Source organism: Betta splendens, chromosome 19 (assembly GCF_900634795.4).
Source record: "Betta splendens chromosome 19, fBetSpl5.4, whole genome shotgun sequence".
NCBI classification, from domain to species: Eukaryota; Metazoa; Chordata; class Actinopteri; order Anabantiformes; family Osphronemidae; genus Betta; species Betta splendens.
In genome coordinates, this window is record NC_040898.2 from 11,403,890 (window position 1) to 11,430,920 (window position 27,031).

General features: G+C 45.5%; 1 protein-coding gene across 36 annotated transcripts in view; it reads right to left on the bottom strand.

The window, feature by feature from the left end:
* Positions 1-27,031, bottom strand: part of tcf7l2 (transcription factor 7 like 2) — a 77,778-nt gene that overhangs the window by 19,601 nt on the left and 31,146 nt on the right. For 23 of the 36 annotated variants that reach the window (XM_055504195.1, XM_055504196.1, XM_055504198.1 and 20 more), the window contains one exon: positions 25,125-25,163. The exons of the other annotated variants lie outside the window; for them this stretch is intronic. In XM_055504195.1, the coding sequence (XP_055360170.1) occupies positions 25,125-25,163 (39 nt within the window). The remainder of the gene's footprint in view (positions 1-25,124; positions 25,164-27,031) is intronic. 36 annotated transcript variants of the gene reach the window in all.

Genomic DNA, 27,031 nt, shown 5'->3' on the forward strand with positions numbered 1-27,031 from the left:
TCTCTTCGCTAGCACTCAAGTCGCTCGTCGCCATTTATTTTTGCTTCCCATCTTTGATAGTCGGCACATCAAATAGAATCACAGAAAGGACACGCGCTGACATGTCACAGATAAATAAAAGTGCGCAAATAGCTTAAATATGAAGTGGTGTTCGCCGCATTCTGCGAAGACAAATCGCCTCTTAGACGCACGTGCGTTAAAGCCCTTTCTTTTCAAACGTAAACAGCCTCTCGAGTTCTCATACCTGAGCTAAAGGGGGCTCCTCTGAGAGGTGATATTGTATCATGGCGTTAAGAGCCGGGCTGAATTCTGCCTTTTGAAATGCAATCAGCTCCTCGGCGTTTCGGTTGAAAGCCGGGCAATTAGGAACGCGAGTCGGATGGCGACGTTAACAAAGGAATATGTTAATCTGCGAGGTTATTGAAAACTGATTTTACATTTCATGGTGAAGACATGAGCGTGATCAAGTTGTTTTGTTAAGTAAATAATGTTCTTTGAGAGAGAGACACCAATTAATTAAGATACGTGAAGTATTATTTAGCCCCCAAATTAAAATGAGAACTTTGGATCAATTACTACGCATATGTTATATAATTAGCATCAGGTGCCCCCCCCCCCACCACCACCTGCCCCCGGCAACCTCTGCTACCAACGGGCGCCACCACAACAGCAACCTGCCGGTGCAGCGCTCGGCGCCGTGCTGCAGCTACTCACCCAGCTGCTCAGGCCGAGGTGCCAGCAGCCCACCTGCTGGAGGAGAGGGGGCCCGGGACTCCTGCCTCGGCCCCCGTCTCCTCCGGCGCGGCTGGAGCTCCATCCCGCGGGTACGTGACCCCGTCGGTAGCACCCCTGCCCCCCTCCTCCTCCTCCTCGCTCCACCTGACCCCCACCGCCCCCCCCGTCTACGCCGGGGAGAAGCCCTCTCGCTTCCCTTGGCCGCTTCTCTCCTCCACTTGTGCTCCTTCTTTGTCTGTTTCTGCCTTGGCTCCTTCCTCCGCTGTGTGCGATTGTGTTGCTGGGCATGTGCGTTGTTTGTGTGTGTGTGTGTGCGTGTTGTGCTCACGGTCCCCCCTCTCTTTGCGCTCGGTGCTGCGGCCGCTTGACCATTGTTCCAGCGGGGTTCTGAGGGCGCGTCTGGACCAGGCTCAGCATCCGAGGCCTAGTTTCCCCATAAACACAGGCACCACAACCCTCCCCACACACCCGCATCCCTTATTATGGAAAAAATAAATAAATAAACTCCCAAAATCCTTCACTCTAACCACAGAAGAACTTGCTCTCAGTGGCCAGCAGACTCCTCTTCCTTCTCAGTGAAAGTTTTAATGCCAGCGACAAGAAGTTACACGACGTGAAAACCAGATTGAGGAAGGAGAGAATGAAAACAGAGCATAAAAAACAACACACACACACACACACACACACACACACACACACACACACACACACACACACACACACACACACACACACACACACACACACACACACACACACACACACACACACACACACACACACACACACACACACACTAGTTACTACCCGAATCCCTGTTGTAGGTTAGTGTGTGTGTATGTGTGTGGGCTCTGCTGTGCCTCTAGGATGCCCAGAGACGAACTGGCAGCTTGAAAAGCTTTGGCTACAAGGTAAAGCGAGGAAAGGCGAGCGATGGAGACAAAGAGGAAAGGAAGAGAGAGAGAAAGAGGCAAACGAAGAAAAAAAAAAGGAACAAGACACAACAACATCCACAAAGGGAGGGCAGGCTCAGCAAAGTGTGGCCAACAGTCACTTTATCTGTGTGATGCTGACAGTCCCCTCTTCATACCCACTTTCCAGAGGGAGAGCAAGTCTTCACACTGACACAGATGTGGCACCTTTGGTCTTGATCCTTTCTACTTTTTCCCCTCCTCGTCCGCTCCCCAAACAATAACTTCGGAGCGGAGAACAATTCCGCTCCGGACTCCCCCCTCGACTCGGTCTCCATTCAAGGTTCGTGTGAACAAGGCCTCGAGCCCCTCCTCGCCGGCCTCTTCTCCCCGTTCGCTTTTGTCCGCAACTATTTCACCTTCAAATCCATTATTCGTCTGAATGCTGAAGTCAAATGACAAGCTTCACGTGGTCAACGCTTTTCATTTCCAACGGGAAAAAAGAAATGTGGGAGATCCGCCAGCCGTGGCCGTACACACGCAGGGGAAATTCCATTAAACATAACCTGTAGAGTTTTATTTTGAAAAGCTATGTTCCTAAACACATAATGCAAAATATGCAATACAACAAAAACATTTCTTTCAAGCAACTCCCTAACTGTTGATGTGGATGAGTAAAACTATTTGCTCCCATAAATGTTTAATATTAGAAAATATTATTGAGATGCTTAAAAAAAATAAGGACAAATTAATTCTAGTAAATTAGAATAATCAAAGGTAATAATTACAGTATGAAAAAAAATCTAAATGGGCGATTTCCAAAAGCATAATATACATTTTAACATTCCATAATTAACTAGACCTGTCATCTTTTAATTACCTTTTATAACCTCTAACAACCTGAACCTGACTAATGACCATGACAAATTAAATATTTATAGAATAAATTATTCCCATCGAAGCACAGTAATATTTCATATATATTTAATATAAGCTGATGAAGGTTATTGAAGGAGAAAATTATTAGGAAAAAACACCTTGAGTATTTAGAATTACTGGAAATACACGTTAAAAAACATAAAGCCAACAAGGAAACATTAATATTTAAAAGCTCGAACACGCACAAAAACTTTTCTCCAAACACCCGGCACCTTTTTCCCCTGTTCTCGTTCAGCCTCTCTGCCACTGTTAGGATCCTGCTCTTCTCTTGGCCTGCAGCAGGCAGTCCTGAGGCCCTTAAAGCCAAAACAAAGCCCTGGGAAAGTCCTTTACACAGCGTGGACAATAGCGCTGGGGCTCCAGCTTGACAAGTAAAAGAGCCCCGACAAGGCGGTGGCTAATTGCCTGCCCTCCCTCCATTCAGCCGGCCTGCTACACTCCTGCCATCTCCTTTTGTCCCACGTGCACTTTCTTAAGTAAACTGCCAGTTCACCAGCAAGTGATGGACAGCTCCCAATCACCCAGCCACAATGGCATCAACGCCACAACAGAGAGCGAAGGAGGGAGAGGGAAAAATACTCTATCCCACTCCACTGTCTATGATGTTCGCACGAGACCCAAAAGTGTGCGAGAGGGAGGCAAAAATGGAAGACCCGAAAAAAGTTTCACGAAACAAGAAGCGGAACAACCCATGACCTTTGCAAATTCATTATTTTCTCCCAACTCGCAACTTTAAAGGACGCGGGACAAAAGCACAAAAACAAAATGCCATCAACGCAAAGGTCTAACATCAAAGTCACAGCTAAGTATTTCATCTAATAATATATTATTGTTATTTACATTGATCGTATGTGTTAAGAAAGTCACACATGCCTAAAATTTTACCTATAAAACAAAAGCAGGAGAGCAGATGTGACAGCTGATCTAAATCACAGCACTTGCATTTAAAAGTTACTGCACAATATTCATTTTTAAAATGTTATTTTAAATAAAACGTATGTTGTGCACAATGTTTAAACGTGTCTCACAAAAAATAAACAATAATTACATTTAGCTTGATGTCTTAGAATAATACATCCCTGTCAGACTGTCAAGACAAAGCAATCAAACACTGCCTTTCATTATCCAAATTGTCAATCTGTCACTTAGCAACATAAGTGTTATAAATTGCCAAACAAGCAGCAGAAAAAATATCTATGAATAAATTCTGTCAAAACATAATATTTAAAGCCAAACAAGCAGCAGAAAATAAAGCAGAGCTGTAATTAAAATGTTGAAAAGTCTTACCATTTAAAAGAGCTGTATTTGGGATGCTGCTCGGTTCCTGGTTAAAACAAGCATGCTGGCACTCGTGGTAGTGCACAGACTCCAAGCAGACTCCCACCACCATGTCAGCCACTAATCCACTGGGGGGCAGCACCTCATCTACGGCAGCCCCTCGCTAACGACCGATGGGCTAAGCCGATAAGAAAGCGGCCGGAGCCCGGGCGAGAGCCAAGCAACGCTGGAGCCACTAAGGATGGTAGTCCATCAGGTCCCAGAGCAGAGAGGACCGCGAGCGGGCGAGCGAGCGGGCGGGCGGCCGGAGCTGGATGTTCACTCTCAGCCCCCTCACGCATTCAAACGCACACCCAGGCTGCGCTGCTCGTCTCTGCATCTGACCGGGACTCCCTCGGTCCCCCTCGCCCATCTTCATATCCCCCCTAATAAGCTCTTTTGTGTCCATCTCTCTTTCTTTGATAAGTTGAAAGAACAACAAAAAGAGGGAGAGAAAGACAGAGGCTTTCATTCAGCAGCTTGGCAGACATAAAGGTAGTGAAGTGCCGTCTATAGGAGTTGCCCTAACTTGGCTAAACTCAAGCAGTGGGGTGTCTCTCGTCATGTCATTAATCCCCAAAACTAGCCACGCTCCATTCACCGCTAGTCACACTAAATTAAATGCAAAATCAAAAACACAAACGCCGGGCAGCAAAAGTGTCAGAAAAAGGCTAGCGCGAGTGTTCCGGTCCCGCCCGGGCAAAGGGTGTGCGGCGGGAGCCACGTTGTCCCCCGGTCCTGCCCGTCGGTACCCCCCGATTTTTGAAGTCGGAAGCCCAGAAAGGAAGGCAAAAAAAAGCAGACATTCATCACCAAAAGCCTGTCACTGCAGAGCAGCTTTAGCACCTCCGATCTCCTGCCTGAACTCTCCTAAGACAAGCGAGAAGGGAAAAGGACCCCGAGCTCCAAAGTCAGACAACAAGCCAACAACAGCAGTTTAAACAATAGCAAAAATACCAATAAATGGATACTAGCCCCGTATGGTTGTCGGGAGAGCTGGCAATAGAAAATTCAACCCGGCCAACTGGTGGCTTGAAGAGAGGAAGCCCACTCTTAAAGCCGTGATCCGACCATCCACTATACCACCGCTGTGAGCCTTTTAACCACAGTAGAAAAAAATGACTATTGATCTTCAAATGGCGATAATTGAAAAGATCAAAAAGATTAAACAAAAAAATCAAGAATGTGCTGACTTACCATGTTGTGATCCTTTTTGTTGCAAGTTTTTTGTTTAAATAAAAAAAATATTTGCTCAAAGATGCAGCATTGGAGGTGTCAGATTTTTGTAGCCGTCTCTTGATCGTATTACTTCCACAGTCCTGGTTTCCAATGCGTCTGAACTTTTTCCCTTTCTCTTTTATTTTGTTTGTGGTACCTAGCCTTTTTTTCCTCTGCTTAAGACTTTAAAAGCCTTCAGCTCAGTAAAGCAGCACAAATTATCTTGCCACCTTGCTCAGCTCTGATGCTTTGGCCGCTAACTTTGGAAGGCCCTTTACTACTGCATCAAAATTAGCATTGTCAAAGCAGTTAATGAATATTAATATTGTATTTGTCATTGGAGCTGGCCCATTGCTGAACTCCAAGTCATCCATCAGGGACAAGATTAAGCACACAATTATTTCTGACTGACAGGGACCAAATCTGGAAGATTTTTTTTCTCCTCCAACAATTTAAAGAAAAAGACACAACATCATCTTAAGGTACCTCCCATGAGACGAGACAAGATTAATACACTTTTAATGAAGCAAGATTTCATGGTGCATGAACAGCAGGAACCTCAAGAAAAAAAAAGCGGAGGAATACTGAAATATTTTACTCTTAATTTTAGGATTTTTAAAAGGACTAAAAAAATGAATTAGCCAATTTTGATGACAGGCAAAATTAAAATTCGAAGAACATTCTTTTCAGTTTTCTTTTGATGGATTTATTCTCCTTGATTTTTTTTCCCCCTCAACAATATCGGGATTCGCTTTTACACCTTTAGTGGAGAAATAAGACGTAAAAGTGCTGCTCTGTGAACAACGCGGGCTCTAAATTTAACATGAAACATTCATTAGAACCCAGGACCTCCGGCGCTCTCGGCAGAGCCCGACGGAGCGCCGACCGCCGAGGACCACACAGACAGCCTCCATCAGCACCACCCGCTGCAGCATTTCAGCTCCATCCACCAGCTCTCTCCCTGCTCCACCACCCGCTTCCCCGCAGCTTCACACTAGGAGCCGCGGCTCTGTCAAACAGGGCTTTCTGCACAATTTTCCAAACCTTCATCAAATGTGTCACAATGCACAATTCTGAATATTTTCCACGTAAAGGCGTCATTCCAACTTTTCTGCTGAAAATAATTTTACATGTAATATATTTGCCTGAACAAAAACCTTTCCAACCTGCACCTGACTTCAAAAACTAACACGGCACCTTTTCTTTTCCTCTGATCCCCAAGCATTAAAAGTAGGTTTTGCATGATTTTAAAATGCACTTTTTTTAAATCTCACGTATTTTTTTAATCCGAGCAACACGGATCACACATTCATCTGATCAATTAGTTTCTCCCTGTTAATGTTTTCATCACAACCCATCTCACGGCCCGATGCAAGTTTTTTCAACCATACACTTGATCATTTATTTGCGCTTCTGCAGAAAACGGTATAACATAGATTCAAAATCAGTGAATAGGTCGCAAACGGCAGCTGGAGGGCACCAATGCCAGCAGCCCAGTGAATCGGTGCGAGTGCAGGGGTCAAGCTGCGGGCTCACCTTGGAGCGCCGAGCCCCTGCCGACCACCCTGCCGGCTCCCTAATACCATTAGCAACCCTTAGATGAACATACTAAATTGGCCTTTTGTCCTCCAGGTGCCGATCTGGCCTCACCAACTCACTAGTATCGCGGCACGGTGCAGATGGTGCAGCCTTATTCTGAAATGAATAGCGCACATAAGAAAGCGCTCCGTTGTCGCGATGCACGGAAGCCGTCGGCATCGCCGAACATTTGTTTTCAACGCTCAACGCACTTTGAACTATTTGCGAATTAGATTATTTAGTTATAAAATGTTTTGTAAATGTGCCTTGTTATAAACATAATTTAGCAATTAAATTTAATTATTTACAGAACCTTATAATGCAACATAACAGATTAGACTTCACCCAAAAAAGCAGTGAAGAATAACAGAAGACCTATAATCAGGCAATCACGTTGGATTTAACCAGAATTAAATGCGGACATTTCTTGCACTGATTTAATTCTCAAAATTATTGTGACTGAGAGAAATCTAATATTTATGTCTTAAAATATGTGTAAATAAAATATCTAAGTTGGACATCACGCAGCATTTACATTAGTTAATAATGTTTTTTAATACAAATATTAGAAATATTAATTTGCAATGTAATCTAACATTTCTAATGACTTGCTATAAGAATGCTGTAATTAAATTCCAGTTAAACAAATTACGATTTAATTGTCATGACACGAGCACAGACACCGATTAAGTGTTCGAACCAGGCTGCCTATGAAAACAGGCTCCGAATGCAGAATCCCACCACAGCTTAATTCAACTTGAGAGTCTAAAACAGGTCCAATCTAGGTGAGGTGGAGAGAAGGGAAGGGAGAGATGAGAGGGAGCAGAGCAGGCAGCTCTGTGGCCCAGCGTGATCACATCAGCGCTAGTATCAAATTAACTCGCCGACTTTGAAACTTATTGATCTGCTATTAAGACACTAGTGAACTTGATGAAGTGAGTGCTGTAGGTGACTCTGGGACTTCAAAGTCTCGCACCAGCCACATAAAACAAGCCACTTTGATCCCCGCTCTGCTCCTCGGATCTGGAGAGGGGGCTTCAGAGGAACCCCCAATTCTACTCTCCCCTCTTCTCCCACTCAGCCCGGGCCCGCGCTCTCTCCAGCGCTCTTTCCCTTTCCGCATCCGCCGATTCCCCGAGAAGCGTCAGAAAGCGCTGGTGCCACACGACGTTCAATCGCGCCACATTTTACAGAACCGTCAGCAAGTCGAGGGCACAGTAGGGTACAGTGGCGCAGACAGATCTCCTTTCTGATTCACTATAAAAAAAAAAAAACAACAACAACAACAACAACCAACACACACACACACACACACACACACGAAAAAATGCAATGTGATGTCAAAACAAGCACCAGAACAAGGCGGCTATCTAAGCGTATTGGCAATAAAATACAGTGCCGATAAGAAGGGGATTCTTCATGCCAAATACAGCATCTAATAAGGTTCGCGATGAGAGAGACAATGCAGAGTGGGAGATAGCAGCACTATTGTGTGGTGAATACATCCCCCTCTTCGCTTTAGGCAAGTCTTCCCACTACATTAAATACTGTGCGCTGCCAATCACACCTGCCTTTTTTCATTTTGTGCCACTGGGTGGAGGTAGTAGTTAATGTTTTCACTATGCACCATATAAGTATAATGTACTGACGCAGACACGCATAACAGCCAGGCCCACAAGACGCGTCTCCTCTCAACGAGCTAATGGGACAAATGTAAAAAATATCAGGTAAACAAAGACGGCGCGAAGCAACATCTTCTCTATTTATTTGCAACATGACAACCTGAAGAACGTAGACACTAGATTTCAGGTTCACCCTCCACTGAGCTGATAACTTAGCAGGATGAGTAAAATAAATATTAACAGCTAAATTAATCATCGGCAGGACAGTGTTTGCACTCAGGCTCCAGTGCTCACAGACAGTGGCTCGTGTGTGTGTGTGTGTGTGTGTGTGTGTGTGTGTGTGTGTGTGTGTGTGTGTGTGTGTGTGTGTGTGTGTGTGTGTGTGTGTGTGAGCGCTGAGGCTAAGCTGTGCCTGTTTAATTAAGAGGGGTAAAACAGATGACAAATGTGAGACTGTTAAACATTTAATGTGTGCTTATCTCCCCCCTCATTTATTTAGTTGGGAGACAGTCGGAGTGGGTGGCGTGCAAGAGTGATGCGCCGGCAAAACGCTGGTGGAATTAGAACACAGCCCCGTGTGCCGTGACAAGTCAGCGAGCAACACGCAGCCATTTCCTGACAATTGTTTTGACGTTCTGCAACTTAATTCTGTTTGATGAGAAAGAAAAGGATTACGTGATAAATCAAATGAAACACAAATACTGATTCGGCTCCACAGCTGTAGTGAAAAGCGAAATAATAAATAAATAAACGGTGCTTCAACGTAAATGACACCGTGTCACTTCATTATGGATATATTATTTTTGGCAGCATTGCCTAAAAATTGTCAGAATAAACCACGCAATTAAAATGCAGCTGCTTCATAGCCCTGCTTCCTCCTTCATTTCACCTGACAAAGATTTAAGTTTTTTTTTTCTCGTGGATGATCCCCATTGTGTATCTGGTGCTGATGCACATTGCCTAGAGTCAATGTCAAATCCCAGCTCCAACAGTCCCGCAAAAAATACAGAACGAACAGTGCCCGCGGCGCACACATCCCTTTACTCAACCCACTTGCAATATCTTACCCAAAGTTATCGCTTCCAATGTGACAATGGTAAAATAAAAAAAGAAAAAAACTATTTTATACACACGTTATATTATATTGTATATACACACACACGCGCTCACATATACATACACTATGTATATATAAAGACAAAGATAAAAAAAAATGGGTGGCAGGGAGCGGGGGTGTGGATGGGGGAAAGAGAAACTGAAGCTAAAAAAGCAAAAACAAGGAGAGGGAGAAAAAGAAGAAAAAGAGGAGGAGGAGGTAGAGGAGAAAAAAAGCCCTGTGCCACGAGCATATATAAGAGAAACCTTCACCAATTAGTGGGGGGAAACGGGAGAGGGAGCTGCCGCAGCGTCGGCACTCAAAGAGCCAGGCCTCGCGGCGAAGCTGTCATGTCGGCAGGATTGATCAACAGGCCTGCTATTTCTAATGGCATGTTGTCATGAAGCTGCAGCCATGGGGAGCCACCTGCCTCAGTCCTCGCACAGTACAGTGTGTGTGTGTGTGTGTGTGTGTGTGTGTGTGTGTAAGATTGGGGTTGGGGGTACTGCAGCAGCCATACCTATTCTGTGCCCATATATCTTTTACTAACAATTTGAAAAGCGCCTGGAATCCTCCTCCCACTCTCTGGCAGTCTTGCCTTGCCTATCCCTGAAGGTGGGAGAAATGTGCCATCCTGGATTCTCCTTTATTCTCACTCAGCAGAGCCATTGTAAAAATCCAACACAACTGTATACATCGCGCTGTCAAGATGAGAAATGCAAATGAAAGCAAAAGGTTTTCGTTGCTTTATATCAATACAAGCAGAGATAGCGGCTTTATTTATTCTTCTTCACGCTTTCATATATATTTGGACTGTTCCCTCAATTTCTTGTACAACGACACAGAATTATAAACTGGTTATTACATCATATTATGCCCTATTTAATTTCTTGAAAAAAAACAAACAAACAAAAAAAAGAAAAACGAAAATGAACGAACAATCGGAACTGTTAAAGAAAATCCAAAACGAGGAATCTGCTTTCTAGAAACGCGGTAACGTCATCCGTACTTCGCGGTACTACTGTGACAGAAAAACGGCTTTGCGTTTAGCCATGGCGGCCAAACAAGCCCAGCCTGGCTAACAATAAAAAGTCAAATAAAAGTTACAGAACTTGAGAGTTCAAGGTAGCGCCAGCTACTTGGAGTGCGTGTCACGTACAGTTAACCTTTTTATCGGGCATGCCTGTGGTCTCATCAGTCGATGAAATTCTTCGCCCGCGGCGGTGGCTTAGCCGAGGGACACGGACCAATAGAAAAATATTTCATTGTGTTAGCATTTCAAATGGTGAGTGGAGGGTGGAGAGGAGGGTATTTGGAGCGATGGCGGGGGGAAGAAGCTCTAACCGATCGTTGCCAGCGGAATTAATTGCCTATTCTGAGAATAATGTCCCTTATCCACGATCCTCGGAGGGCCGAACGCAAGCAGAGGCCACTTTTTTATTTTTTTGTTTGGTGTCTTCAAACAGAAGAGTGCTTAGGGGTATTGGCCGTATTAGGAGTTTAGCTACGTCCCCTTTAGGCCAGAAAAAATAATCAGAAGCATTGAACCAAACTCTACTAATCCGTGCCCCAATTAAAAACGCTGAAGCCGCTACACGCAACGTTAATGTGAGCTAAAAAATAAATACATTTAAATTAATGACATTTGTAACAAATTTTGTAAGTTCGGGCAATTTTTACTATTAGATAGATATCGCTTTAAGAGGACGAATGGCTACGTCTCATTCGGCTAGCGCCTGATAAATGGCTCAAGATGGAGCCACCCTGGTGGCGCTTCTATCCTTTTATTTAAGGGGATTTAAGTTCAGGCTCTGTTACACATTGGCCAAGCATATGCAATGACCCTAACTGATATCGGTGCATCTTTTAGCCACATCTTAATCTAACCTTTATGAAGCTCTGCGGCTTTTCAGACTCAAAACAGCATTAAAAACGAGTATTGTTCGGAACAAGGAAGGAGGCAGCCCTGGGAGACGACTCGGCAGAAAAGCTGGGCCCGAGCCCTCTGGAAAAACAGCTGCTTGTGCACTCCAATCAGCGGGCGAACAAAACCAAAACCCAAATGCTAAGAAGAAAGGGGGGGAAATCGCAGAGGGGGCGCCCCAACGTTCCGTCCCTCCATATCGACCTCTACGGGCCCATTCGTGCTAGGTGTCGATTTCATCCCTCGGCAGATGGACGAGCGAATTCGCAGCAGTCCCCATTACACGCCTCTCCTCCGCTCATTGTGAATTCAGTCAACGAAGTCAATCTTATTAACTTCCGCGCCGGTTCACACATGACATTTTCTTCAATTTTCTCGCCGACATCAAAAACATCAATTAGCAGCTCGAAAATGGGAAGGAGCGAATGACAGAGTCCGATAACGCCGACTTATTTGAAGCCGAGGGTAAATCTATTCTCCAGTTTTGAATGTGTTCATTACAATTGCATTTTCAAAGAAGACCTCCAAATAGCAAAGAAATTAAATTTATCTCCTAGAAATGTCCAGAAATTGTTTTTCCCCCCTTTTTCTTTTTTTAATCCTGTGTCTATCTCTCAGACTCAGTGGGTGACACAAAGCACCGTGGTGCTGCATTTTCTTTTTCTCATTAGAACAGATCACAACTCCCACAGAAGTTGAAACCCTATACTGTAACCTCTAGTGTAACCCATTAAAATTATTTTAAAAGGAGTCCAACATTTCTTTAGGAAGAAAAGGAGGCGATAAAGTACCCAGCCGGTGACCTACAGTTTTAACCAAACACTAGATGATTAGAAATGCAGTGTCTACTTTATCCAACAAGGGGAGCTATTATCAGATTAAAGACGCAAAATGCTTTAAACCAAGAATATTTCGCTCTTTTGCGTCTTTTATATTATTCTATTGAATCTTATACATATGTATTTATTATTTAATTTACAGACATATTACCCGTCTTATTCTTGTTTTTATTATGTTATTATTACAATTAGTTGACTATTTGAAAATGACCTTGAACTTTTTATTTTAAAATTTTTTCAACATTCAATATTAATAAAAAAAAATACATGTAATTTTACTTTATATTTACTGGTTATTAGTAATGAATTTTACATTTGCTCTATACAAATGCATTGTATAAAAATAAATGTTAAATAATAAATTTCAAAAACGAACTTCCATTTATCCACAGCTTCATTGATCTTTTTTTTTTCTTTCTCCACATCACCCTGGCATCAAAATGTGAAATGGAAACCTTCACATTAATGAAGCTCTCTCATGGCCCAACGCTTTCTGCCTCACATCGCTGATGAACATGTAACTTAATAAACCAGTAACCTTTAAGTAAAAGGCTATTTTTTGCTGATATCCAAACATTGTCAGACGGCTTCCTCATGCTTGAGTTACATCTCAGAGGGAGTGAACAAAAGCAACTTTAGTTGCTGTGGAAAGACACTCGTAATGCACGGGGAGGGGGTGGCGGTCGCACACGGAGCCGTGCGGATCACGTTCCTCCGGCCCATTGATTTCTGATCTTTTGACATTATTTAGTTGCTTTTTATTTTCTTGCTCGTCTTTTATTCCATGTCACAAATGACAGAAATGTCCAAACAAGTGATGCTGAGAATATCTACTATCCGTCAAAGGAGCAGGCTTTTCCCGGCATTAAAGCGAACAAATGCTCAGACGCAGTGCCGAGAATCGGCGGGATGAAAATATCACTCTTTATAATGGAGGCTAATCAGATTTCGGATGCCGTTAGGCTTCTGGCTAAAAGGACATGGAAAGGCACGGAGGAGTCCGGCTGTAACCAATACACTGCTAGTTTATCGCCATTCTGACCTCAAGACAAAAGGCCTGCACGCATCTGATCGACATCCGACGTAAAGCAAAGAAAACCGTCAGTGTCAAAACTAAAACAAACACTGAAATTCATTTGACCCTAAATTCTTCTCTTAACAAAGAGACAAAGCACCACACAAAATGCAAAGAAAGACGCCGACACGCGTCCGTATATGCATCCGCCGGCTGAACGTTTAGCACACAGTAGTGATCACTTCCATTAAGCAGGGATTTGATCATCTCCCCCGTGCACACTCACAGATTAGATCACTGCGAAAATGGTCAAATGGCGTGTTTATCTGTCTGTAATTATTCCGATGCAGATGACAGAGATTGGTTGTTTGCATGTGGCTTGATGAGTGTGTACAGTGTAAGCCAAGACATGTACACAGACACACGCCGGCTCGCACGCTGCCGTGCAAAGAGCCGAATGGTTCCCCTCAGTGCCATTAACCCATTAGATCGCTTCAACAAAGGCCTCGAAATAATGTCAGCACAGTGCACATGCAATTACTGCACCGAAATCCTTACGTTCGGACTAATATTAATGCCCTGGCTTTGAGACACAAATGGACTTTCAATGAGATTAACAAACAAAACAATAGAATGTGTTGAGTTAAGCTCACAGAGGCAACAAAAGCAGAAAAACACCACCACGTACATCTCGTCTTGCGGTGCTTTAGGAGCGGCGGAAAGCAGAAATGCTTCTCTCTTTGTACTATAAACAAATTTACGAGCGCAAATTCCAGAGCAGGAAAACAGTAGCATCACAGCAGAGAGATGAGAGAAGATGAGAGGAAAAACTTGGAAGAAAATGTTGAAGATTTTTAGACTCAGTAATGAGGTCATGTATATTTAATTTGCTGGTACCTGGAATCATTTGCAGAACAATTCTCTTGGTATGCATTTAGGCATTAGACGGACTGACCTCTATTGCGTGAAGCAGATGTTTTTGTATTCCCAACTGTGGTGACCTTGAGTGAAATTGTCTCAATCCTGCGGGGTAACTTTAAGATCAGCTGCACACTGTTGCCCTTCCAGATCTGATAATATATTCAGAGCTCTATGAGATCATGTGCGCGATGGATCCTTTCCTGCTCCTCGTTCGCTTTTCCTCAGTAATCACCTATTTTCACTTCACTTGAGTTAAGGCTGTGTCACTAGATTACAGGCCCTCCGTATCTACCTTTCCAATTACTTTTAAGAGTTTTGGATGGACAAATTTGTGCTTTCATGTCCAGTGTTAGTGGATGAGTCGCTGCTTCTGGCCATGAAAGGAGAGTTTTTAATGAGCTGAGGTGAGGTTAATTGGTTCGCTAAGATCTTCTAAGTTATGCACCGCGATGTGAAATTAAGTCTATTTCCTGGAGTTTCCCTGGACGTATTTAATAACAAACACTTCAGTCCAATTTTTAATTTCTCATAGTGAGGGGGGAGAGTTGGCTTGTTTGTGCTTGGCTTGCCCCTCGCACTAAATGCTGTCTGTGTCGGTGCTTCTTCAAAGACCAGTGGTGTAACGTCGACCCTCGCGGAGTTTTTAATCATATCTACAAATCCCATCATGTTCCCACTGATACCTGAAATCTAATTGCCATGCAAAATAATATTCTATATTCTAGACTTATTTAATTTCCAATTCCATGGAAAAGTGTGTCTTTAATATCACTAATGAGTATGATTTATTAAATTATTGTCTTCCAACTTCTCTTCTAATGTAACTTAAATATGAACTTTGAGTCTGTATGTGTCAATATTGGAAAACTCCCACAAAGAAAATTAAAAGAAAAAATTAAAAGAAAGTTGGCCTTTAAAACTTCTGAAGCTCATGTCGCGCCGAGCAAGACTGCGTATTCCGCGTGCATTTGCATTCGTTTCAAATGGGACGACGCGGCTGCACGAAGTGCTGGCTATTGTTTTCATTCCGCTCACAATGAGGGCAAATCTGCAGCAGCCGGTCGATCGCCGCTGTTGACTCAATGCGAGGGAGCTGCTGCGCACACACTAATCCGCCGCAAATGACTGGGTCTTTCACTTGCTATTAGGAACTACATGATGCGAATCTGCCCAGACTAAAAGACCTTGTAATCAACACTGGTGCAAATGTGTTAAGTTCAGCGTCTCGTTGAGGGGGGTTCGATGATCCTGACAGTGTAATTACGGGTTGCCGCCACGACGCCGCGGCCAGCGTGCTCAACGCTAATTCAATCCATCTTCATTTCCAAGAGCAACGCCCAGACCATTGATGGATAGTCACCATTAGAGAGTGACAAAGCGCTGAAACGACTGAGGCGTGAACGTCGCGAGGCCGAAGGAACGGGAGGATGCGCCTCGCATAAACATGGACGCCGACGCTGCGGGCAGCGACGGACTGGGTGAGACGGGACGGGGGGAGAACTTTGGGTCAGGGAGCGGGTTTGCATCATTCACACACACACACACACACACACACACACACACACACACACACACACACACACACACACACACACACACACGAGCAGTTTGGCTCGCTGTGACCCCGACACACAGAGAGGCTACGGCTCGCCTTTTATAGCATGCTGCTCAGACTGCTGACAAACACACACAGATACACACACTTGAACAGGTCTGGGCACCATCTGCAGCCAAACACAAAACCACAGGCTGCGACTGAGGCCAACTGGTCTGCTCCTCTATATTTTCTGTCTATATATTCAGTCCACCCTGGGCTGTATGTCTTAATTATGTACTTTGCCTCTTTTCCTAAAAGAAGGGGTGACAGAGTCTGCTAGTCAGACACCGGAGCACAAGCAGGCCACTAAAATGAAGCCTTTCCAGTCTTTATGGGGCCTCCAGCTCAGCCGCTGCATCATTACATGACCTTTAAGCTCTGGGCGAAACAAAGTGGATGCCTCGTTCCCTGTGTCTCTCCTGGCATTACTGGCTGCACGAAGCTCACCATTGAAAAGATCCTGTTCTTTTTGGCATTTTTCACAGCAAATTGTTTGCCTTCAAAACAAACTGGAAGTCCGAAACTTTTCAGGGAAAACTAATAGGCTGTGAAAGGCTGTAATGAGTAAATAGCTCAAAGGGTAGACAGGGAAACAAATGGCTGGAAGAATTTGACCACAGTGTTGGGCTCGGTGTGATTATCTTTCTTTTTTTTGCTTGCGGGTCATAGCTTCAAGGGTCAGGACCTTCTCAGACACACGCACACACACACGCACACACACACACACGCACAGGTTAGGCTTTGCCATTTCAATGACTTAATCACATCTGGAGCTCTCCATCGATTATGCTCAGTGACCCCGTGAAGGCCCATGTGGCGAGCGCAGGCCCCCGCTCTCTGAATCAGACCCCAATCGAAGGGGGAGTCGCCGGTCGCCCCCCTTCATTAACCAGGAGGTGGTGCTACTGGGATGATGAAGCGCCACTATTTCCTGACACCTGGACTCGTAGACGCTTTCCTCAAAGACGCAGACGTACTCGTCCTCTTTACCGCCGCCGCCGCCGATTCAGCGGTGAGGGGTTTGACACTCGGTCGATGCCGCCTGCTTGAATGCGTGAGATTCTCAGACTTGTGAGCTCTTGTTCGGTTGGCTCACTGCGAGGAATGAATGGTTTCTCCAACCTCTCCAACCTGAGTGCAAAAACACCCACATAATTAAACGCGATGCTTACTCACGCACATTCCTCAATGCGCCATTAGACGCGCTCGCACGTCGCACATGCAGTGCGACAGCGTCGGAGATCCGCACGTACGCGTCGTGCCGAGCGGCCGATGTGCTGCAAGAAGCTGTAGACTGGCTGGCCTGCTTGCAGACCCTGCAGTTTGTTTAGCAACACTCCTTTTGACGACGCCCGAAGGGTGCAATTAAGCCCAATTAGAGCCTGTCGGTTTTATTAAGAGGCACAGACTGGCCAGGCTCGGGGGCAGTGAGGGGTAGAGGAGGGAGGAGGAGAGTCTGCAGCACCAAGCTAGAGCTTCTCTCGAGAAACTAGGCGAGCGCCGCTGAACGGAAGCTGCTGTAAATATGCCGTATGCCAACTAAACAGATACTGAACAGAAACGGCAGCTGTGGCAGTTCGAGGGAATGACGAACCGCTCCCACTGAGGAACCGACGATCGCCAAGGGCCCGGATGGAGCCTTCGCAACCAAGTCAGGTCCGGCGTTTAGCCTCAGGTGCTCTCAGTTCGGGAACATAGATTTTACCCTCATGAAGCAACATAAAAGCCGCGTGAAAGTGCAGCTTTGTGATCAGAGAACCTGAAGGGATCCGTGGAAGACAAAACCAGCCCGTCTATAAATACTCACTGGCTACAGTGAATGCAGACATGTGTGGATGCAGATGTCACAAAGCATTTTCGGAAGGGGGTTAAGGGGGTGGTGGCTGTGCAGCTATGCGAGCCTGCCCTGATATATTAGTGTGGTGGTGAATAGAGCAATACAGCTGGGCTTGGAACAAAAACCGCAGCATCTCTTTCATCAGCAAATCAAAAAAAGAACGCAAATGAATGTATCATTTTCCCCCCCTCACAAATCCTTTTCCGTCGACCCCTTGACAGAGATGTTTACAGATAGCTATCATTCCCCCTCTTTTTCACATTTGCGCTTGGACATGTTTCAAAAGATCAGGCCTTTTCATCTCCCCTCTCGCTGTGAGGAAATTTGCTCCTTAATGGCTTTCAAAACAGGAAGCGCAGACAATAAAAAAAAACGGGAGAAGTGAGAAGAACGCGCCGCTCCCCCAGCGCCCGCCCCCCCCCTCCACGCACCCCAAACCCTTCAGTCGACGCATCCTCTGCGAAGCCGAGTGCTGCAGCGCGCTGCCGCTGTGCCAAGGTGCCAACTGTGCCAGTCACACTGACCTCCATCTGCAGGCAACTTGATACCATCTCTCCAACCGCCGCGTACTCCCACTGAATGGGCCCGCTCAGTCACACTGAAGTCTGAATGCCATTCAAGGCTCAGGCTCGGAATTGTGTTTCGAGTTCGTGTGCTATTGTATTCTTTGTTCACAGCTGCTGTGTAAAAAAATCCTTTATCACTAAGCTGAATACTAAAAGGGTTGTATTGGAGGAATGCACACAGGAATACATCACTGCCAATGTGCAAATCACTATCAGGCAAATTAGAGCTGATTTGAGTCTTTATCAATGACCCTCAGCAGAGTAAAGCTGAACTGCTACAGACTGGCTCAAATTACTACTCTGGATGGTCTCCTGCCAAGTACTAGGCTCACTATTTTAATAGTATATGTAGGTGTCTGTTTACTCATGTTGTATTCATAATTCCGCCTCCTGCAGGGCATCCGTGTCCACTGAGTGCCCTTGAACATGCCATGAGTAGTCTTTCTGCGCCTCAACTAAAAAGAGACCTGAAAGACAGCTACACACGCTTCCGCACAGTTGGATAAAACAAACCTTAACCACACAACTCACCCTCACCAAAGAAGTAGCTTTTTTTCAAAAGATGTTCAGAAGATTGTTTTTTTTTCTCTCTCTCTCTCTCCTCGTCTTTGCTTTTTCGTCTCCCTGGGTAAAACAAATGCATCATTTTTCAGTAAAAAAAAAAAATCTTTACTCCCTCCTCTCTCCCTCCCATTGTGCCATTTCCGTGTATGGAAGTGTTCCCTCCCATTGATTTTTTCTCCCAGCCAGAGCCCTACCCAACACAAGCTGCTTCCTTGCTGGTGTCATCTTCTTGTGCCTTTCTCCTTTTAACTGTGTTTTACTCTTGTGGCGGCGTAGAGTAAAACTGCCAAACTGGCGATGGGGAGAGGGGTGCGATGGGAAGAAAAACTGATACATGAACTCAAAAGTTTCGGCTATTGATTTCTTTTTGATGCAGATGGAGAAAAAAAGAGAAAGGTTCAAAGCTGCGGAGAGCCTTTTTGATCACCACTACAGTCGGGCCAACGTTGTGGTAATGTTGCTGGTAGTAAGGCACGAGCATCGTGTGTTTATCTGTGCATTACACCGCTTTGTTGTGCATTGTGTTGTGGCTCAGCCTCTGATGCTGTGCGGTCAGGAGGCTTATTAAATGCACTGACCAACACACACACACACACACCTTGTGTGGAGGCTTGTCAATGCATTTGCATCATTAATGTGCACGACTGCCTGGAGAAAGGGTCAGTTCCAGTGGAGAATGTCATAGCGAGGAGAGGAGGCCTACAGCTGCAGAGCAAAAAAGTGGGCTTGTGAGAAACACAGATGAGCGGGAGCACTCAAGGGGGTTGGCAGGTTTACAGAGCTAAGGAAGAGAAAAATTAAACATGCAGAACAATGCAGCACAGGGAGGGACGGAGAAAGAGCAACGCTTCTATATGCTGGGATCCTGAAGCGAGCAGGGGTGTTCTTCCAGCCTCCGCGGCGCCCGCTCCCCTCTCCGTGCAGGCCTCGGTGATGTGCGTCTGTGTCCACTGGGGGCTACAATTAGCCCATCAAACTCATTCCAGCCGGGAATCCACACACTGCCTCTCCAATCCCCTCTCCTGGCTCTCCGAAGCCCGGGCTCCTCCGAAGAGACAGGCAACTTGTAAGACTAGGGGAGGTAGCGTTTGATGTGCCGGGCGCTGCCAGGGCCTCCCTTTTTGCTCGAATCAAGGCTGAGGAGGGATCACAATTAAAACGGTGGGAGACGCCGGATGACGCTACGGCACGCACGCGTACAGGCCGTGAGCCACGACTCAGTCGTGCAGCTAGTGCAGCAGCCTGTAGAGGAGGGATTTCACTGACGGAGCAGCGAGAAGTCACATTCCAGTTGAAAGACGGTTTGTTATCCCGCTGCTCTAATTTAAATTAGCCTCTGCTCCAGTGTGGTCTCAAGAGCCATAGACTGTACTGCAGTCCCACCTGCACACACAATATCCTTTTCCCCATCCTCTTTATTGCTCTAACACAGCCCCAGTCAAACGGCAGTATTGTTACGTCACTGCAGTTGCTCTGCTTCTGGCGTGAGCGTGCCTGGATTTTGCTGTGTGAGGTGGGAGGCTGTCCACAGTTTAAACAGGTGTGCACTTACGCAGATGTGCAGCCCATGTGGTTCGCATTAGTTACCGCACTGGAGCCAGAGTGAGCTTTCACTGGAGCAGGAGTCGAGCCCAACATGTCATCTGGGGTTAGTGATCTATTCAGCTTGAATTCCCTCGATTCAGGAAGTGGAGATTTCTTGAAAATTCCAAAAAGGTACGTGTATGAATAAACTGTTCCATATGCAAAGTTGAACTCTGACAAAATCTGGAATGTTTTTAAGTTTTATGTGTCTTTTAATAAAATTGTGGTTGGTAGAACAACAAAAACACAACAAAGCAACCACATTTTACCATGCTACTAAGATTATTGTCATTATCATAACATTAGCATCTCAAAACCTTCATATAAAAGTTGTAGAGTCAATGAATCCCTGGCTCCAGTGCAGCAGCAAAGTGGGCTTTGCTATTTCCCTCTGACATAAAAGCACCAGAGAGTGAGTTTGCATAAAGGCAAGTAAATTGCACAGAGAAAACAAAGGGAAAGTCATGCTTCAAGGAAGCAAGAGGTATTCTCTCTCCCTTGTTGGTTATTCCACACTTTTTCCAAAGAAAAGGAAAAAAGCTGCCATGGATTCCAGTGAATGCCAGTGAGAATCAAGCGAGCTATTCATGCTGCCAGTTGATTTAGGTACGCCTCGCTACACACCAATCAGCCCGGCCCGGGCCTCGTCCGCCACTCACTTGTCTGCCATTCCGACACAAGATGGAGACAGTGCCAAAAGTTCCAATTAAATTATCCATTTGTGATGTCTGTGCAGAAAAAAGAACAACAACACCAACAGAAAAAACAAAAAAAAAACAAGTAACAGGCTTTTCGATAGCGTAGGAGAAAATACAACAAAAGCTGCCAAAATTCTGTGGACAAGCCACATACTTAAGAGTTTTCTGTCTACACAAACTGAATAAGTATGAAGAGTGTGTGTGTAGGCAGAAAGCGTGTGCGTGAGGGAAAAAAAAAAAAAAAAGGACAGACGGAGCGTGTGCATGCACGGCAGTGGGAGCGTCTTGTTATGGAGGAACAGAGCATGTTGCAGATAAGAGGGCGATGCTGTTCAAAGAGAAAGGCAGGCCGGTAAAGTGCACGCCGATTCGACATCATCGCCTCACTGTCCCTTAATGAGCCTGGAGAGGAAGTCTGGTGTCCACGGAAACCGCTCCTGTCTCGCTCCAATCACGCTGCCGGGCTCTTTATTCAAATCTCACACACAACTGTCACACATTCAGTCTGGCCGCGCTGTTTATCTTACTCCAGGAGGATGTTAACAAGACAAATGAATGAATAAATACACAAATAATGCGTTTAGGTAATGTTAATAATGTATGAAATGGAAGCTGCTTTTTGACAGTAGCGCTGCACTAAGGATTCTTCCCAACTTTGGTGACAGGCTTGTTTATTCTTTTCCCAGCATGCAATTCTCTGCATCTTTCGAAAGCAACGTCTGGCCAATGCCTGCGTCTATTGCACATCTCACTGATGAGGAAAAGTGCTCTGACACATTACTTTAGACTTCTCTGGGTAAAATGCAGACTGTTCACCATCATATCCTCTACTGTGATGATCTGTCATAGGCTGATGGAAACAAACTCCCCTTTTCACCCACTCACGCTTCCCTCCGGCTATTACAAGGCTGATTTCAGTGACATTTCAACAGGCCATTCAATTAGAGAAGACAAGAAGACAAACATACACAAAGCATGTGCACACCTGCACAGGTATGCAAGAGCAGTTAAATCGCAGCGTCACTTGTCTCAAAGTGTCCCAAACTTCCAGGGCTGTTCAAAAAAAACAAAACAAGTAAAAAAAAAAAAAAAAAAAAAAAAGAAAAAAAGCACGAGCTGAGAAAAATGCTCAAAGAAACTGACTGGCTAGAAAATAAGTCTCACATCTAATTTCTTCCCCAGCCTCAGACAAAAGCAGGACCTGGCGCTCAGATGCCGTTGAGAAGAAAACAACAACATGCACATCAAAACCAGAGCCAAACAAATCCAAGAAAAGTTCAAATGGGTCCTCACTGGAACTTCAGAAAAGGAGAAAATCAAATAAATTGGGGGGTTTGTCTCGTTCAGCCTGGCCCGAAAAACCTGAAAACACAGTTTAGAATATATGAGGGAGGTGACGGAGCATGATGCTAAATGACTCAAAGCAGACACCCACTGTTTACCCCTGCAAACTCCAAAGAAAAGCCTCTCTCCTGTTATACCGCTGGTGGGAACAGAAAACCAAATTCAAGGCAGCTTAAGTGCTCTCTGGAATCACTCAGCATTCTGCCGTCTTCCACACAACACATCCACACGGTCCAAATTTGACTGTGACAGTGTATTCATCCATAACTGTAAATTGTCCTGTGGGGAATTTGGCGGGGCTTGATACTGTCTGCATCTCTCCCCAGTCTAGTCCCTGCTCCTCTCCAACCCCTCGTCTCCCATCACTCAATTACAACACACACACACACACACAACACAGTCGCCATTACAACTGTGGGATCATTTAGCACAGTCACACAGAGATTAAGTAAAGTATCTGAACTAGTATTTCAACTGCTCTGGTTCCATTGTGTGTCCAAGCTGTGGATATGATAATGCTCGCGTGCATTCACGTGTGTCAGCATCATAACACTCGACCCTGAGAGATCCTCTACAGTAACTCACTGCCACCCGTTCGCCAAAGTTCGCTTCCAAACTTCCTGGAAAAGGGGAGCCGATCGTTCCGAGGAGCAACAAAGAGGGTTAGTGAGAATAATAACCTTGTGTTTAATCCCACCCGATTCTGCCCCGCTCCGGAGCAAACACAGCGAGCCGAGGGGGACTCGCAGCGGAAATAAATGGACTCTCCCGCAGACGGGTCTGTGTTCAGACCCGTAACAACAGAATCGAGTGTCAAGAGTTTATCTCGAGAAGAAACCCCACAAATTACACAAACTGTGCTTGCGTGAGTTGAAACGTTACGAGTCGAGGCCGGGTGAAAACACTATGGCGGTGAAGCAGCGATTCCCCATTTTCCTCTCCCTCCTCAGCTCTTTTCTTTCAGTGTACTTCCCCTCCTGTGTGCGGCTCAGCTCGAACCCTCAGCTCCTTACGTGCCGCTGCTGGGAGAAAAAACGAGGTCACGGATCGACTTACTCCAGCCTGCCTCCGTATGGTCACAACTCCCCTCCACACCTTCCCCCAACCAACCCCTCTCACTCAAAACCTCATTCCATCACTGTGGCCAAATCCGCCTCATCCATCCTCCCCACTCCTCCCTCCCCCCTGTTTTATTTCTTCCCTCCCTCCCTGTACCCTCAGCCCAGTGCTAATTGGTAAATCTGTTGAACCATGCCAGGCCCAACAATGAGACACCTGGAGTTCTGTCAAAACAAGTTTCCCTGTGAAACGGCCTCCAGTGTTAATACAGTAGCGCGGCGCTGCCGAGGCTGCGGACGCTCACGGGCCAGAGGCGCAGGACGCGGCCCGGGATTGCGCTGCGTGGGGGAAATCTGTCGACGACAAGTGCGCTTGACTGCCGGTCTGATAGAGGTTCAGCAGAAATGTGACAATCAACGTCACCCTGCTTTGATTTTAGCTCCTTATGCTAAAAACCTACGGCCTAATCACCAGTACCAAGCCCTCTTCCTTGTTACACGCTCGAAGCAAACCTGCAAGTCTGAACTGTGGGTTAAACCTGTTCACGTCATATGCAAACACATGAAAGTTACAACCTGACCAGACCTCTTTCTGAATACCTGTCACCCAACAATCAAGTCACACCTAAGATGCAGGGATACTACAGAACATATATGCTGGTTTAGACAAAGGTGTGTTTGTAAGACACAAACGCACACAGAAAGACAGACAGGCACACCCAACAATGATCCTGCCAGACCTTGTCAAACAAGTTCTAGCAAAGGGACACGGATCAGAAAGGGAGGGGATGAAGGCAGCGCGCTGACACAGTGAGCGGTGTTGTTTTCTTACTGCTTTCTATTTTTTAATCCTGGTAGACCACTGCACCATACTAATAGCTGTTTGCACCATTAAGCATGTTTTAGCTCATTTGTTCCTTTTATTTTGAAGGAGCCATATTATATACTGCCATCAAACGCTCGGCGGCGTATGCAAAGTCAAACGTATGTATTTGATTAGTCAATCCAGAGAGCTGGCTCTATGAATCCCACCACAGAGTCGAACTAAAACAGCCATTCTACTAACTTTTACCTTTATGCTCCACTTTGTTCAAATTACAGCTTGCGTCTGAGGGCTTTCTTAAGTGAATCTGAAAAGTAACCCTCCTATAAACCAGAAAATGCAGGGTTTGATCACTACCAGTTTAGCTCCGATTTGATCTAAAGCTCAACCTCTGGGCATAAACAATGGCGAACCCGTTTCAACTATTATATATCTGTGTTACATTCAGACCCAGATGCTGTTAATAAAAAGAACTCCTCAAAACAGCAGCGCAGAAAGAACAGATCGACTCCTCTCTGCTGTTGTAAGATATTCAAACCAAATGCATCCACCTCCAAAGTAAACCAGTGCTATTAAAGCAGGTCATCAACCGAGACCAGTTAGGGTCAAAGAAAACAATCACAATCTGTAACACATACAAGTGAGGTGAAATACAGCTTTTGTCAAATGCACAAAGTCTGAGTAGTCCAGAACATCTCATAAACATATGTCCCATCACCTGCTTTGGCATTTTATACATTAAAAAGCACATAAGCAACAAAGCAGCAGCAGTGAATTAGCACAGAAGCGCAACACAGCATGATTATTATAATTACATCCATGATTTTGTTTTCTCATTGAGTGTTGTTGTTGTTTGTTTTTCTTTTAAATCAGCAATTATCAGATATTAATTTGTGTGTGTGGAATCAAGAGATTTGGGGAATTCAAAGGTCTCTCACCAAATGAAACTGTCCGGGGAATTCCCAGCAGAAGGGCCCCTGAAAGGCAAAGATGGACGTTCCCAAGTCACACAATTATATCAGCTGGTTCTCTCACTAGAACACACACACACACTCATCTGAACACAATCCCCGCCGATCACGTTTTATGCAAAAGCACCGCGTTCTGTGTGGACATAACGCAGCCCTTGGCTTTTGTGTTATTTAAACTACTAGCTCATCTCTGCTGGCTCAGCGTCCTCCTGGGTGCTTACTACAGGTTATACACACAGAGAATAGGAGAAAACTGGCTCTACACTGGTTACGCTGATGCTGGCGCTGGCTGACTGCTTGTTCGTGCCGTGCTTCCCTTTGGTTCGACATTTTACCCCCCACAGAGGTTCGTGAGCAGTCAGCTGACTGGGAGGACTTCATATTGAGACGTGACGCTCGAGTTTTGTCTTATTCTCGCCTTTCTGCAATCATTATAACCTCGTAAAAGTACTGGAATAAAACTGGACATGTGTACCTAATAAGAGGACAATGAGCATGCAGAGTTCCAATGGAGATGTAGATTAAAAACAAAAAACACATCAGGCCCAACATCTTTCTGACAGATAAAGAACAACAAAGAAAGAAAGAGGAAGAGAGAGGTTAATATAAGGAAGAGAACAGCAACAGACTGCAGCACCCAGCAGCCACTGGGCAGGTCGAGTTCTCTGATTACCGCCTTCTATTTGTACATGTGCTCGACCCCGGGGCCGGCTTGATAACCGCCGCGCAGCGAGCACCGCGGCCATTGAGAGTCGCACACGTGCAAAGGCAAATATGTGGGATCCTTTCAAACGTGCGTGTCCAACATGGAGTCGCACATTCCCCGGGGGAGCGGGAGTTCGCAAGGGTTGTGTGGCGGTCAAATAGCGCAAGCAAGGAGGCGATGACGATGCATTCACGGCAATTCTCTGTGTAAAAAGCTGCCATTCACATTTCCTACAAGCAAACGTTGTGATGGATAAGTTCCTCTTTAATTCAATACACACAGGACAAAACCGCCCGCTGACCCTACACATTAGCATCATTATTGAATCTAAAGGCCCTTCCTGCCAGTTTGTCAGCTCTGTTTGTTTTAAAATGTTAGGTATGCCATTCAAAGTCCATAAAGACTCCTCAGACATTGTTGCGGTGTTGTTGCTGACTAAGCCGACACTAAGTGGATTGTCTGTGGGAACAAGCAGCCGCCCAGACGGCCGGACAGATACAATGACAGAGATGCTCTCATTTTCATTGTCACCGGTCCCGGGCCTGACGCCACGTCTCGACAGCCTCAGATTGTGGCCCGAGCCGGTGATGCAAGCATGACCCCTTGAATAAACGTCTTGTCTGGGGACGACAGCGAGAGCCAGCTGACGGACACAATGGTCACTATCAGCGGGTTGGATCGTTGCCCAATAAGAGCTGGACAACGTCCTCACAGCATGTGTCCGGTGTTTTTTTTTTTGCTCTTGTTTTTTTTTTTTACAGATCATATGAACGTCTGTATTTTTTCTATTTTACAAGAAATAAATAGGAGTTATAAGCTGCCTTTCAGACAAAGGGTGGGAGAAGGAAAGCGCTTAAGGTCAACGTGAGTGGAGCTGGAGAAAGGCTTCTGGGTGAAACCTGTGGACAGTGTGTGGGTGGCGCCTGCTGACCACAGGGTCGCTAATTAACAGCAGAGGAGGCCGCGACCTCCTACAGTCCGGAGCAATTATTTGACTCTCACAGGTGCAGGGGCCATTCAGACGACAGGAAGGCCCTCTTATCCCCATTCCTCCGAAACGGACAGAGACGTGAAGTCAAGGGGGGCGGGTGTGATCCCAGAGTAACAGTTGCACAAAATGTGCTTTATTCTATAATATCAATATATAATAGCTCTCCAATTTTACGCT